At 54.6% G+C, this 13,915-nt stretch overlaps 1 protein-coding gene across 5 annotated transcripts in view; it reads right to left on the minus strand.

The window, feature by feature from the left end:
- FAM53B (family with sequence similarity 53 member B) overlaps positions 1–13,915 on the minus strand; it is a 116,322-nt gene that overhangs the window by 67,871 nt on the left and 34,536 nt on the right. For all 5 annotated transcript variants that reach the window (XM_034985769.1, XM_034985753.1, XM_034985736.1 and 2 more), the window contains one exon: positions 3,721–3,985. In XM_034985769.1, the coding sequence (XP_034841660.1) occupies positions 3,721–3,798 (78 nt within the window). In that variant the 5' untranslated portion in view covers positions 3,799–3,985. The remainder of the gene's footprint in view (positions 1–3,720; positions 3,986–13,915) is intronic.

The following is a 13,915-nucleotide window of genomic DNA, read 5'->3' on the forward strand; positions in this document are numbered from 1 at the left end:
CTGCAGATTACTGACTAAACCCATCACGTCACTTTTTCCCCGTAACACTGTTATGGGGAACCACAACGCAACGCGGGCAGGCTCACACTCATGCAGGAACAAGCAGAGTACCCCAGCCTCCAAAAAGGAACACAGTGAGACCATGGCCGTGCAAAGCAGAAGACAGAGCCATGCCCAACAAGAAAAAGAGAAGCCCAGGAGGGACGAGTGCCCTTGTGTAGAGGATGTCAGAGAGCAGACGGAGATGGAGCGGCGGCCCGGGCTTCAGGGGCTTCAGGGGCTTCAGGGGCAGCCAGGGCATGGCTAGTGGCTGTGTTTGCTCAGGGAAGAGGAATCGGACTGCCTCAGAGCACCCGTGCACCTCTGGGTTCTAACTGCAGGCCAGCCTGGGCCTGCCAGCCATCCCGGCTGGGGCTGTTGAGCCCAACGCCACCTCTGGTGGCCTCAAGCACGACGACCCTCAGCACCCGGGCAGCTGGGGGCGAGGCCTGGCATGGCCACAGACTCTTCCAACTGGGCAAACCACAGCCTGGGCATCCTAATCTGACAAGCACAAAGGGAAGGACCTGCTCCCCAAACCAGTGTCGGCCATTGTGGGAAACACCTTGAGCTTGGGGAAAGCGAGGCAGCCTACAGCTGCGCTCCATCCTCTCCCCTGGAACAGTCTCCAGGCTTGAGAGAGAGGCTGAGACACTGGCCAGGGAGAGGAGGCAGGCCTGGCCGGGGAAGATGGTCACTCTGGCCTGGGAGAACGGGCCGCGGCCCGAGCGTGGGCGTGCGGGAAGGGGGCTGGGGGACACTGCTCCCAGGGTCAACCGTCTGGGCTGCCTTCCAGCGGCAGCAGCTAATGTTAGAACACCAGGAGGAAGAGCCCACTCGGCAGAGGAAAGCAACCAGCAGAGCGCGCGGGGCGGGGGGGGGGGAAGGGGAACTGAGCACAGTCTTCACTGCTGTGCATTGTGCAAGCCACGCCAGTGCTGGGGCCAGGCGGGGCCCTCAGCCCTCTCTCCCCAGGGCCAGGCGCAGGGAAAGGCAAGACGCTGAGCACTTGTCAGTCCTTTTTTCTGTTTTCCTACATCTCTCTTGGGAACAAGGCCGGTCACTTGTCACCAGCATTTCATTTTTAGAAAAAGAGCAAGAGACCTCGGAGGGCAAGGAGGGAGGGGCTACAGGCTTCCTTTGCCCAGTGCCTCCAAGGTGACTGGGTGGCCCCCAGGTGACTTTCTCCCACAGTTAGCGACTTTCTCTCTCACTGCTTCCCTAATTCCAAAGTGGCCTGTGATTCATGTTTTCTTTTTTAATCTGAAGCCCACCGCCCCGCCTCTTTCTGTTATCTTCTTAGCCTGATTAGAAAACAAAAGAGAAATGCTTTTCCATGTTCCTGTTGTTATCTTGATGGTATTTACACGAGGATGGCGTTGCCAGTTTAGGAAGCTGAAGCAAAGCCCCTGTCCGCTTCCTCCCAACCTTGCCGGCAGGGGAGAACACATTTACCCTCCCTTCCGTCTCATGGACGTCAGCGCTAGACTCAAATGATCTGGGGTGTTTCTCGGCTGTTCCCTGTGCATGCCTGGACTGGAAGCCGGCCTCCCTCGACTTTTCTGAGAAGATGAGTTTCTCTTTCCCCGCTAGGGCCAGGAGGCCACGCTTTTGCTGGCAGGCACTCAGGCCATGTCTCCACGAAGAGCAGCTCAGCTGAACTGGGGCTCACGTGCCCCGGGGCCAGCTCCACGGCTAGCCCCAGCCAGGCCGGCCCTGCGCGATGGGACCAATTCCACGGCCTCTACTGAGGCCAGCAGCACAGCTGGAAGTGGGCAGGGACCCTCGCCTGGGACCTCCAGATGGCCCTCACCCCAGAGGTCGTTCCTTTCTGGTCAGAGCTACTCTGGGTGTAGTCTTCAGATTTCAGTAGGAAGACACCCCTGCCCCGCGCCCCCGCCCACACAGCAGAAAGCAGAGCGGCTCATACCTGCACCCCCAGCTGTGAACCCGAGCAGCAGCGACAGAGGAACTAAAAGTGAGGAGCTGGGCGGCAGCTGGGCTGCAGGAACCCACGTCCATTCACTCTACGAACGTCCCTGAGCACCTACCATGTCCCAGGCCCTGGTTTCAGGCACTGCGCACTCAGCAACAAGCAAAAGAAACAAAATTCCTTGCCTTCATGAAGCTCACATTTCAGGGCAGTCATTCAACAAACAAGATCAAAATGTCAGAAAGTGACAGGCGCTAGGAGGGAAGGGGGGGAAGGGCAGAAAGTGTGGGGGAGAGGGTGGTTGTGGCAGAGCTCAATTTTAGGCCGAGTGAACAAAGAAGAAAGAGAGGCAGGGAAGGAGTCCTGCCAAGGGAGAGTGTTCCAGGCTGCAGAAGTGCAAAGGCCCTGAGGCAGGCTCATGCTTGACATGTTGAGTGAGGAGGTCAATGTGGCTTGAGCAGAGTGAAGGGGGCGGGGGAAAGCAGAGACAGAGCAGCATGGTCACAGAGAGCCAGAGTACATGGGCCCTGGGCCTCCTGGTAAGGGCTCTGACATCTGCTCGGCCGGAGATGGGAAGCCAGCAGAAGGCCAAGAGCTGAGGAGAGACGCATCCGCCTTGTAGTCCCTCTGGTGGCTGGTAGAGAACAGCTAAGGAGCCAGAAGCAGGAGACCAGTTACAACACATTCCCAGACACGAGAGGACAGCGGGCGGGACCTGAGCAGCAACCGTGGGCTGGCGAGAGGGAATCTATTTACAGACATATATTCAGTGCAAACTGGAAAGATAGCCGTGATGGGCAGAGACCTGACCCATCTTTGATCGTGGAATTCTGCCAGCCCAGTGCCCGGCACATGCATGGTGGTACCTAAAGGCCTCCGGTCTCGATGGCTTTCCCACACTCCTACAAGGGTTGGAGACACAGCAGGGCCTGTCTGCTCTCGGCCTGATGGTTGGTGTGAGCTTGGCGAGGGAGCCCACAAGGGTGCTAGGGTGGGCGCTCACGAGGGGCTGCAAAGGGCACCAGGAGGGGTGCCGGGCAACGTGGCAGAGTCCTGTGGACTTAGCAATCTGCAAAACTCCTCCTCAGGTTTATTTTTGTCAGAGTGGGACCTCCTCCCGCCCCCTCTGCAGGAGAGCAGCCCCACTCACTTCTGAGGAATTAGGGCTGGAAGGAGGTTAAGAGACTCCCCTGTTCTCAGTCTGAGAAGGCCGAGCTGTCTGCCTCTCCGGCCCAGCCCATCAGGCCACTTGGTCACAGGACAACTTTGGGGAGAAGGCGGGGAGGGCAGCTGTCACCACGGCCCACCACCTTGGCCGCCAGACCACACCTTCTTTCTCCACGTCTCCCACCCTTGACATTCTTGAGGCAGTAGCTCTCCCTCTGCACCGCCCTTTGGAAGTGAGGCCTGACCTTGGCCCCCACTCGGGCACCACCTCCCTTCGGGAAACCACTTCCCCTTACCGGGTGGAGACCAGGAGGAATGCCAGTCTCAGCCTGGCAGGGATGGCAGAACCCCGATTGGTATTATTTACCAGGGTGCTGGCCTTCCTTCCAGCTACTTCTTGCAAGCACTTAGCCAGGCTCTGGGTTACTTCACCCACTGCCCCAGGGTGCAACATCTCCCAGAGCTCTGCCCTGGGCACTTTGGACTCAGTCTGCTAAGCCTGCATGTTCAGTCCACAGCCCCACCTGGACATCAGGCCTCAAAAAAGGTCATCAGAGAAATGAGGCCCAATAGGTCCTTACCAGCTCAGGGTTGAAGGTCCTGCATGCTCTGGAGTCAGCTCCCTGGTTGTCGAGGCTTTTACTTAGGATCATCACCATGGTAAGGACCTCAGGTGCTGGGCTCCATCCCAGGGTGGGCACGAGCCATCTTCGGTTGGGCAGACTTGGGCAGAGGTGACCTCTTGGGCACCTCCCAGGTGACTGGCATCAGCAGGAACAGTTCCCAATCGGCTGCTCACGCTTGGGGAAGGGCTCCTCCCGGAAATGGCCAAGTGTGCTCAACTCCCTGGAAAGACAACAGAAAGGCAAGATCAGGACTTGGGAAGCCTGGGGCTCTGAGAGAACTGCCCGCGCACCCTCCTGCTGGGGCCCCGCTCAGAAACAGCACTGCCTCCCCGCTGAAGGTGATGCATCATGGCTGCAAAGGCCAGGATCCCCTTCTCAGAGGCCCCCGTGCCGGCCTTGCGGCACCCCTAAAGCCAACACACTAGTGGGTACAGCAATGGGTCTCCATTCAGCCGCATGGCACCTTTAAGACCTATCTCTGGGGGGCGCCTGGGGGGCTCAGTTGGTTAAGCGACTGCCTTCGGCTCAGGTCATGATCCTGGAGTCCTGGGATCGAGTCCCGCATCGGGCTCCTTGCTCGGCAGGGAGTCTGCTTCTCCCTCTGACCCTCCTCCCTCTCATGCTCTCTGTCTCTCATTCTCGCTCTCGCAAATAAATTAAAAAAAAAAAAAAAATTAAAAAAAAAAAGACCTATCTCAGGGTCTGGGTTGGTCACAATCTGCTGTCCCCAGAGTGTACTCAAGTCATGTAGCATCTTATACCCAGCTGGCTTTACAGACCGCTTCGGTATATGCCCAAGGCTGAGGGTCAGACACACACCAACCCCACAGTCAAAACTAAAGGGACCAGCCCTCAGGCAGCCTCAGCCAGCAAGGCGGCTACTGTCCTCCACCGAGTCATGAACAGAAGCTACTGGAAGAATCGGGCGGGTCCATTTAAAGGTACATATTTCCCAGCCCTGGAAGCGCCACGTTTCAACAACGACACATTTGCAACACTGGGGGCCTTTGCAGCTTTGTCCCCTTCCCCAGACTGGGCCACACCAAGTCACAGCCTTCGCAGGGCCTGTCCATACCACCCAGAGCTGCCAGCAGTGACAGGACCCCTCATGGCGCCATTCTGCACAGCCCACCAGCACCTCCTCCCGCGTCACCCCCCAAGCAAATGCTGAAAGAGCAAGGCCTTAGCTCAGGTTTGAGAACTCGCTCCTTATACATTAATTTCTCCGATCCTGTTTCCCCATCCCACCTCTCTGTGGTCACACCTTCAAAGAAAATCACATGGATGCAAGGAAACTGAAGATCACCATCACAAAATGAAAAATAATGACGATAATAGCAGAAAAGGGCAGCTCCTAATCTGTAATTAAAAACAAACTGCTCAGTGCAGGAAAATGCTTTAGAATCTGCTGCTCTGTGTAAAAATTAATTGCACCCTGGTATTTACTTGCCGTCCAGATTGTAAATCATATTTTCCTGTTTACTTCGATTAGACTTTACAGTGGGTGTTATTGGAATTGCTCAATTACAGGCCAGCTGGCAAGCACAGGAAAATTACCTTCTACTGTTCTTCGAAAACAAGGTTCATCCAAAGTGCAAGAGCGGGGAAGGGGAGGGGGAAAATCAATACATTTTCAAAGGACTGGCTGTTCAGGAAGAGACCTGGTGGCATGTAGGCTCCCAGGTCACACTGGAGTTTCAACACCACCTCAGTCTAGAAGCAACACATTCTGACCAAGAGTGAGCTGCTCAAGGAAAGAATGTCAGACCACTCCTCCCAGCTCAGGCCAGAAAGCCGAGCCAGAAATGCCCGCCAGCCCCCTGGACGCTTGGCTGGAGAGCGGGGGCTGGGGGGTGCTACGGACTCTCCCTTCAAAGGGACCCTTTGTGCTGCCTCGGTGGTGGAGGCGAGGCCTACTGACGGCCATCTTCTTTCTGGGTGCAACCTCATTTGGTTCTGGAGCAGCCGGCCATTGACCCAAGACCCAGGGGTGACCTGCCTTTACCACCCCCACCCCCCATTTCTTTCTTCCCTAACAAGGCAGGACAGCTTAGTGGTTAATGAGCTCGGGTCCTGAGTCAAGGACACCTGGGTTGGAATCCCAGCTCTTGAAATGCACTGTCTGAAGGACCTTTACCAAGTTACTCTGAGGGACCTTTACCAAGTTACTTACTCTCTCTCCATAACGTAGGGACAACAGTGCCTGCCTCAGAAGATTCCGTATCCTCTGAAAACAGAGCTCAAGCCCTTTGCTCCGTGAGAAGCCCTAGCTCATCTGAAGAAGCACTCAATAAACAGTAGCTACCATCCCTACTTTCATCAGGGAGACAGTAGGTCCTGATTCGTTCTCAGCAGTGGACACCCAAGCATCTAACTGTCCTCTCGGGTGTTTTTTAAAGAGAAATTCCATCAAATTTTTTAAAGCTAAATGCCACCAGGATGGAACTGGGCATATTATGGCCCATCCCTCTGGTGAAACAGTAGGTGGCCATAAGAATGATGCCGTGGGAGTCCATTGCCATGGAAACGCGTTAGGCCATCGGGACGCAGCCGACGGGCACCGCAAACACAAAGCCGGACCGAGGCAGCAGTGCGGGCGGCCCTGCTCTTCTAGCTCCGCCCCCACTGGAGCCCCTACCAGGGACCAGGACTCGCAGCGGCAGCACGAGGGGGGAATACCAGAGCGCCATAAGCTCCTGGAAACAGGTGGTCAGCAAACACGGCAGGTGCCACACGGAGCACAAGCCCTGTCCTCGGCGGTCACGGGGAGTTCTGTGAATGCAGGCGCGAATCCAACTAAGGCAGGCAGGAGCGGGGGGCACTGGAGCGGAGTTGTAGAGACCCCTCTGCACAGTGGCCGGCAGCACGCGGCACGACCTACAGGAGTCCAGGAGTGGGGACAACCAAGACACCATCGACAGGGGGCTCAGTGGAACCATGTAAAGGGATACCACGTCGCTTTAGGCACAACTGTAACGAGGCATCTCTGACCATACAGATGTGAAATCCTCTCCAAGACACACTGTGAAATGAATACAGCAAGAGGAGCACAGCATGGTCCCGAAAGCATGGCTGCCTTAGGGAAGGCACCGCAGTTCTGGAGTAGAAGACACTTTGATTGTACAGCTTTGTGTGCTGCCTGAATACCTCATCCAGTACACATGATACCTTTTTGGTTAAAAAGAAAATAGGCAAGACTGCAACTTGAAGGAAAGGCACACGAGCAGAGGGAAGGCTGTGAGCAAAGCGCGGGGCCCTGCCCCGTACACGGTGCACGGGACTCGGTGAGCACCCTGGGGGCAGGAGCAGAGGGTATGTGGAGAGGTGGCAGTGTGGGCACAAGGAGCTGGGAAGACAGAGTCAAACCAGCCGGACAGATCAGAATGCCAGCTGAATGCAGACTTTATCATGTAGCCATAGGCGGCTCCCCGAGGGGCTGGGCTACTCTGATCTGTCGAAAAAGTGATTTTAGGGGGGCCCTTTGCAATACCTAGCACAGTACCCTGAATACAGTACGAGTTCAATACACATTTTGGAATGAAGCTAAATCGTAGCAACATCTGAAATGATCCAGGCACATTCTCAGACCTTGTGAGGCAAATCCAGACCAGCAGAGCCTGGCACAATCTGGAATTCCCTGGGATTCCTTTGATCCGTGGCATGGGCCTCGCCAAGTTCACTAAGGAATGCCGATGCCTGTCCAGAGACTTAGAGCCGAGTCTGAGAACGGGGCCAGGGACTGCTCAGGGAAAAGCTGGGGGCGAAGCTGGGCGGGGGGGTGAGGGGTGGGTCTCCACCTGTGAAGGAACAACTGGGAGCATGGCTCTGCCCGAGGTAGGAGGAGGTGTCCCAGAGCCACAGCTGGCGTGAGGAAGGTCTCCTGGAGGCCACCTCTGGGGCACAGACCCCGCTCTGGTCTGGTGGGTTTTCTCTTAACCCATATGAAGAACAGTTTCTATCTACTGAGAACCTACTGTGCACCAGTACTTTACACACGTCAGCTACACAACAGGTTCATTTATCCCCGTTTTACAGACGGATAAAGCAACTCACCAAGGGTATAAGGGCTGATCTTGCATCTGAACCCAAGCGGACCAGCTCCCAGGTACATGCTTCCCACTGATGTCCACCTGCAGCACGGCCCCCACCCCTCACCACCCCTCCATCCTAAGTGCATCTTTCAAAAGCCCACTCAAGCCACTAGCAAGTGACCCAGCGAGTGGTCTCCTTGGCATTCATCCCAGAGAAATGGAAACTTATGTCCACACAATAACCTGCACATGGATGTTCACAGCAGCTTTGCTCACAGCAACCCAAACTAAGAAACAACCCAAATGTCCTTCCAGGGGTGAACTGTTAAAACTTTGGTACAGGTGCACCGTGGACTACTACTCAGTGTTAAACAGAAATGGACTACTGGCACCTACTTGGGATAACTCTCCAGAGAATTACGCAGAGAGAAACAACCCAATCCCCACACATTAATTATGGCATGACTCCGTTCACAGGACATGCCTGAAATGATACAGCGAAAGAAACGGAAGACTCGAGGAGGGGACCCGGGGCCGGAGATGAAGATTTGGGCTGGGGGGTTGGGAGCAGGAGGAGGTGGGAGCAGTGATGAAAAAGCAGCAGGGGGGACCCTCGCAGTGATGGGGATGGCTGGTACCTCGACTGTGTCTGCCTCCATTTCCTGCTTGTGATGCCCAACTATAGTTTTGCCAGATGTACCATCAGTAAATGGTACACAGGATCTCTACTATTTATTACAACTACATGTGAATTTACGATGCTCTCACTCAATCTATGCATTTATCAAAACTCACAGGAGTAACTATCAAAAGAATGAATTATACTGTAGATTAAGAAGAAAAAGCCACAGCCCACATGGCTGCCAGTACCAAGGAGGCCACGTGCGAGGCGGGGCGCGGACACGCACTGTGGGGTCTGGCGGCCGTGCCTCCACCTTGACCGTGTCACCTGACTCCAAGGTTTCCTAATCTTTCTTTTTTTAAAAAAAAAAAGATTTTATTTATTCATTTATTTGAGAGAGTGAGAGAGAGAGCATGAGAGGGGATAGGGTCAGAGGGAGAAGCAAGCTCCCCGCTGAGCAGGGAGCCCGATACGGGACTCGATCCCAGGACTCCAGGATCATGACCTGAGCCGAAGGCAGTCGCTTAACCAACTGAGCTGCCCAGGCGCCCGATTTCCTAATCTTTCAAATGAAAGCAGAACACCTTTGCTCTGGGGGCTGCTGGGAGGTAAGAAAACGTGTATGAAAGCGTAGGGCACAGCAAAGGCCCCAGACCTCAGCTCCCAGCCCCCCATGCACAAGTAGCCACTGTCTGTCTCTCAACATCCTCCCGGCACGTCTCTGCAGATTCCCTGCCTCTGTCTACACCTTGTACTGTCATTTCCCCGTGCCCATATTTACACGGCAAATTAGACTCCCTGCACAGTGCTCATGGCAGACGGAGGGCCTCGCGCCCTGCCTCCACACACATCTGGGGTGCCACTGTCCACAGGAGGAGGGGTCTCCCCCTGGCATGGGCCCTATCTATTCTGGGGCAGGTCTACTCTCTGGCTCTGACCCCGGGAGCCTCCGCTCAGTGACTCACCTTCTCCAGCATTTCCATTGAAAGAGCAAAAGGCAAAGTCGGACTGTCTGCTGACCCGTGATCCCACTTCCCCGTCCAGCTGGCTATTCCCGGGTGCAGATGTGGTGGCAGAGGGCTCTGCCCGCCCCTCAAGTCTTTGCCCCAAGGGTGCATTTACCTAAAGACAGCCCCTCCCCCACCACTGTGCCCAGAACCAGGCCTGCAGGGTGGAGTGTTACACACAGGTGTCAGGGGGCACCAGGCGACACTGCCCACCATCGGCAAGAGGCCCTAGATCCAGCACCACAGCACCTCAGTCCCAGAGCCGACCCCCCCCCGCCCCCTCTATAGCCCCTCCACCTGCCCCCGACAGCCATACTCCTGGCCTCCACCTCCCACCTCCCTGAGCATCGACCACAGGCTGGGCTCTTCTCGCTTAACCTCTCACATTCCTATGAGTGGGCATCTGTTAGTAGAACCCCCATTTTCCAGATGAGAAGACTGAGACTCCAGAAAAACATCCCCAGCATTTGCCCAAGATCCTACAGCTAGTGGGGCAAGGGTGAGATAGGAATCCAGGTCTGCCTCTCCAGCGCTCTCTCCCCAGGGCCACAGGGGACAGTCTGCTCCCTCACACGCGTCCTTCCTAACATGAGACTTTCTTGCTGTTGTCCCGCCATCTTCAATGTGCCTTCATCCGTTTGTAACCCTAGAACCCAGCTGTTTGACACTACTGTGGTCAGAGGCTCTCAGCTTCTGGCCAGTGCGAGCCCTGCCTGTGCGTGCTAAATGAGTTATATACACAGAGGAGTTTTGTAAACTCTAAAATTCTATATAACTCTCAAGCAGATTAAAGGAGTTTACCAGATGCTTCTGTAGTGCACTTTGAAGGGTTATCCCTTGAAAAGAAACTGACCACACCGGGAATCACTAAGACAAAGTCTTCCTTCTTTTAAGGAGTATCTGTATCCTGCGTTGACCACTTGCACAATTTAGTTTTATAGCAGAAAACTATCTCACCGCCCTAAACACAGCACTCAGCGCAAAATCTAAACAGGCCCTTGGCCATAGACAGTGACTTTCCTGATGGCTCGAGCCAGCCATTCCTCAGCGCTGCCCCTTCCCCTCCCATCAGGCAACAGAAATGGGAGGGAAGCAGCCCCCTTCTGCAAGGTCTTCAGGAAGGCCGCGTGCATTTTTAGACTTGCCTCACTTCAGCAGTCCGTGTGACAAAAGCAGTCTGGGGACAGGACCTAGAAACAAATTTAGGGACACATGGTGAAGTGCATCTTTCAGTGGGTCGTGCCTTCTGCCACCTTCTGCCAGCGACAAACCGCTAGGAGGGCGGCCAGGGGAGCCGAATCCTGTGGGCGGCATCAGGCTCCTAGCTGCCCCACAAAGGGAGCCAAACCTTCCCAGGGTTACCTTTGGCTTGCGGTCTCTATACCTACATCCCCAGAGTTTGAAGGATGAACGTTAAAAGCCGCGGGAACTTCACCAGAGCCCGACCTTTCCAAGGCCCAGGTAGTGCCAGGAAGAGGGCCTGAAAGCTCAGTAAGGGGACCCGGGGCTGGAGCATGTGTACCCTGGGGCTGCAGTGAGACGGTCAATGAACTCCCTCGGCCCAGGTCCCCAGGCCTTCAATCCTCCCGAAGGATAAGTGATGAGAGACAGCTCTGCCTCCACCACCTTCGACACACAGGAAACCAGAGACCCACAGAGCCTCTTTAGTCCATACGGTAACACCACAGACATGCCTAATGCCAAACACTGCCGATTTAAGCGAACTCCACAGTAGAGGCAGAATCCAGGGAGAAACTACAGTTTGTTTTTACCACTTTCCTAGTATCTTCTTGGTCTGTATTTGCAGAAACAGGAAGTGACACAGAGTCTACCTTTTAGCAGAGTGTGAATAAAATAAGAATAGCCATGGCAACCGCACTGGATTCTCTGCTTAGTGCATCCACAGAGTGTCCCTATGAGTGGGCACTGTTGCTATTCCATTTTACAGAGTGACAAACTGAGGCACAGGCCCTAGGCCACCCAGCTGTGAAGGACAGAACAAGGACTCAAGCCACATCTGCTCAACTCCAAAATCTTTGTCTTGACCCCTGACTCTCCTACTCCAGGATCTGGGAATTCCATAATAAGGATCCCTCAAGTATTTGATTTCTCAGTTAAACTGACCAAATGCGGAAGCACAGATGCTCAGTTTGTAGGACAGCCCTCCTCTACGCAGCTCATCCTGAAGTCCTGCAGGCTGAACACCAACCTTCTGGAATCTACTGTTGAAACACAGCACGAGGGCTCTACTGCAGGCAGGGCGTGCGGAGGCAAGAGGGCGTCCTCGCCTTCTGTCCTAACTACGTGGACGGGCAGCTAGGCCAGGTGCCATGCAGAAGGTGAAGTGCTCCCCAGGAACACCGGGAAATCGTGCTGGCTTCTTGCTACACCAGCTGGAGTCCAGGTCCACCCGCCCCCTCTCCCCGGGCCTCTGCCTCTGGCTGTCTCTCCACCACAGCCACCTGCCCTTCTCTCCAAGTCCACTCCTAGGGTGTTCATGGGGGGCCCTCCCCTCCACATGCACAGTTTGGGTGTGGGCCTGCCTCAGTCATCCTCTGGTCTCTACACAGAGCCTGCCACAGCAGGAACCTGACGTCTGGGTCTGTCGGCGGACTCAACAGAACTGGGGAAGAGCAGCGGATCCCTGTCCGGAATCCACACGGCTACCCAGCTCAGTCCCAGATGAGCGGTAGATCCCTACGTGAGCTACGTGATTCTGCTAAGCTCCCTTTCATCCTTTGTCATCTGTAAGAAGTGATCCTTGTTCTGCCCACCTCAGGTGGAAGGTTAAGGAGGTTAAGACTCAGTAAGGTGGGGGCTCTTAAAGAATGTCCCCACGGGCACTGAAGTCCTCGGCGAGCACCATTCCAAGCAGAGTGTAGGCCTTTATTAAATGCTGTGGCTAACAAAGATCATGTCTTCTCAGCCACAGCATGAGCTGCTGGGGGCAGGAAACAGGCTTGTGAATCCTTCAAGCACCTCACTCCTGGGATGGGGCTGCTGGACATTAGAGTCCGTTACTGATTTTCATGCTCACTCAGGGCTCCCAGTTGCACATGACTGGGTGGGGGGGGAGGGGGCTAGGATGCCGGAGGCAAAATGACCTAAAGCCTCATAGCTGGCATGTGCCTGCGTCCCACTCTCAGGGGAGAAGAGGTACATTCTCAGGGGAGAAGAGGTACATTCTCACTGCAAAAGTCAAGCAGCACCTGCTCACCCAACCCTCACTCCCCACCCCAAAGTAAGGTGTACCCTTGGAGGTGTTTTCTTTGTAACTGAGATGAATATACCTTCCCTGGCCTAGTCCTTCAGGCGATCGAAGGCCACCAAAGGTCCACATCTGGAGAAGGACCAGCAGTCACATTACCTGCCTAGAAAAGAACCCATCCCCTGCCCTTGGCTGAACAAAGTCACCCCAGCTCCCTTACGAGACCATCTTACTGGAGGGAAAAAACAAAACAGTAAAATGAGCCACTGAACCACATCAGGACTCTGTTCTCTGGGACTTTACGCAGTCACTCTCAGTGTTGTAGGGATTTTCTGGGGTTTTAAGCAAATAGCATTTCGAGAGGAGGGGAGGAGTAACATTATACAGGGACATGAAAGTGTTGAGACCCAGAGCCAAAACAAATCTGAACATGGGAACGAGACAGCCGGTGTTGCTTCTTGAAACCAAAGCCAACTGCATGCATGACTTGTCAGGAGCTCGTTTATCAATGAGAAACAACCGACAGACAAGTTTCCTATGAACACTCCGGTAATTCCCACTACCGTTCGTGTCATTTTAACCCACCAAACACCACGAGAGACGAGTGTGCTATGGACTAGAATTTGCTGAGCAAACTCAAAAGGAAGGGAATGAAGGACAAGGGGTAGGAAGGGGAAGACAACAAGTACTTACTGAGCACAGAGCCAGACACCACCTTCGCCTCCAAACCAGGGCAAGGGAGAGAAGGGCAGAGAATAGAGGATGGTGAGACACAGCAAGGGCCCCAAAGATAATCTGAAATGTTAAGCCACTTAGCCTAAGACGACTATGACCTGTTCTTCAGTCAGACCTATTTACAAGTACAGTGAATTTAATCAAACCATGAGGAAACACCAAAAGAGGTAAGAAGTTAAAAAAAAAAAAAATTTTTTTTTTTTAGCAAAATCAAAAGTAGAGAAGCCCAAACAAGAGGCAGTGTGGTCCGGGTAGAGCCAGCAGAGCTCAGGAAACGTGGGCTCTGGGGCTGGCTCTGCTCCTAAGCAGCTCTGCCTGTTGGCCAAGCCACTCTCAGTCTCTGGGCCTCATCAAATGGGAGTCTGGGCCGGAAGAGCTCCATTTCTGACTAGTGAGCGTCTACATGCAGCCAACTGCCAGGTCACTGTGCCTCTCTGAGGCTCGGTCTCCTCGCCTGTGACATGCACATGGGAACCCTGAGTGTGCAGAGTCTCAACAGCAGGTTCGAAGGTGTGTGAGCTGTGGCAAAGGATGGTTAAGAGCTGAT

The sequence above is a fragment of the Mirounga leonina genome, unplaced genomic scaffold (assembly GCF_011800145.1).
Source record: "Mirounga leonina isolate KUSES-001 unplaced genomic scaffold, KU_Mleo_1.0 Mir_114, whole genome shotgun sequence".
NCBI lineage: Eukaryota > Metazoa > Chordata > Mammalia > Carnivora > Phocidae > Mirounga > Mirounga leonina.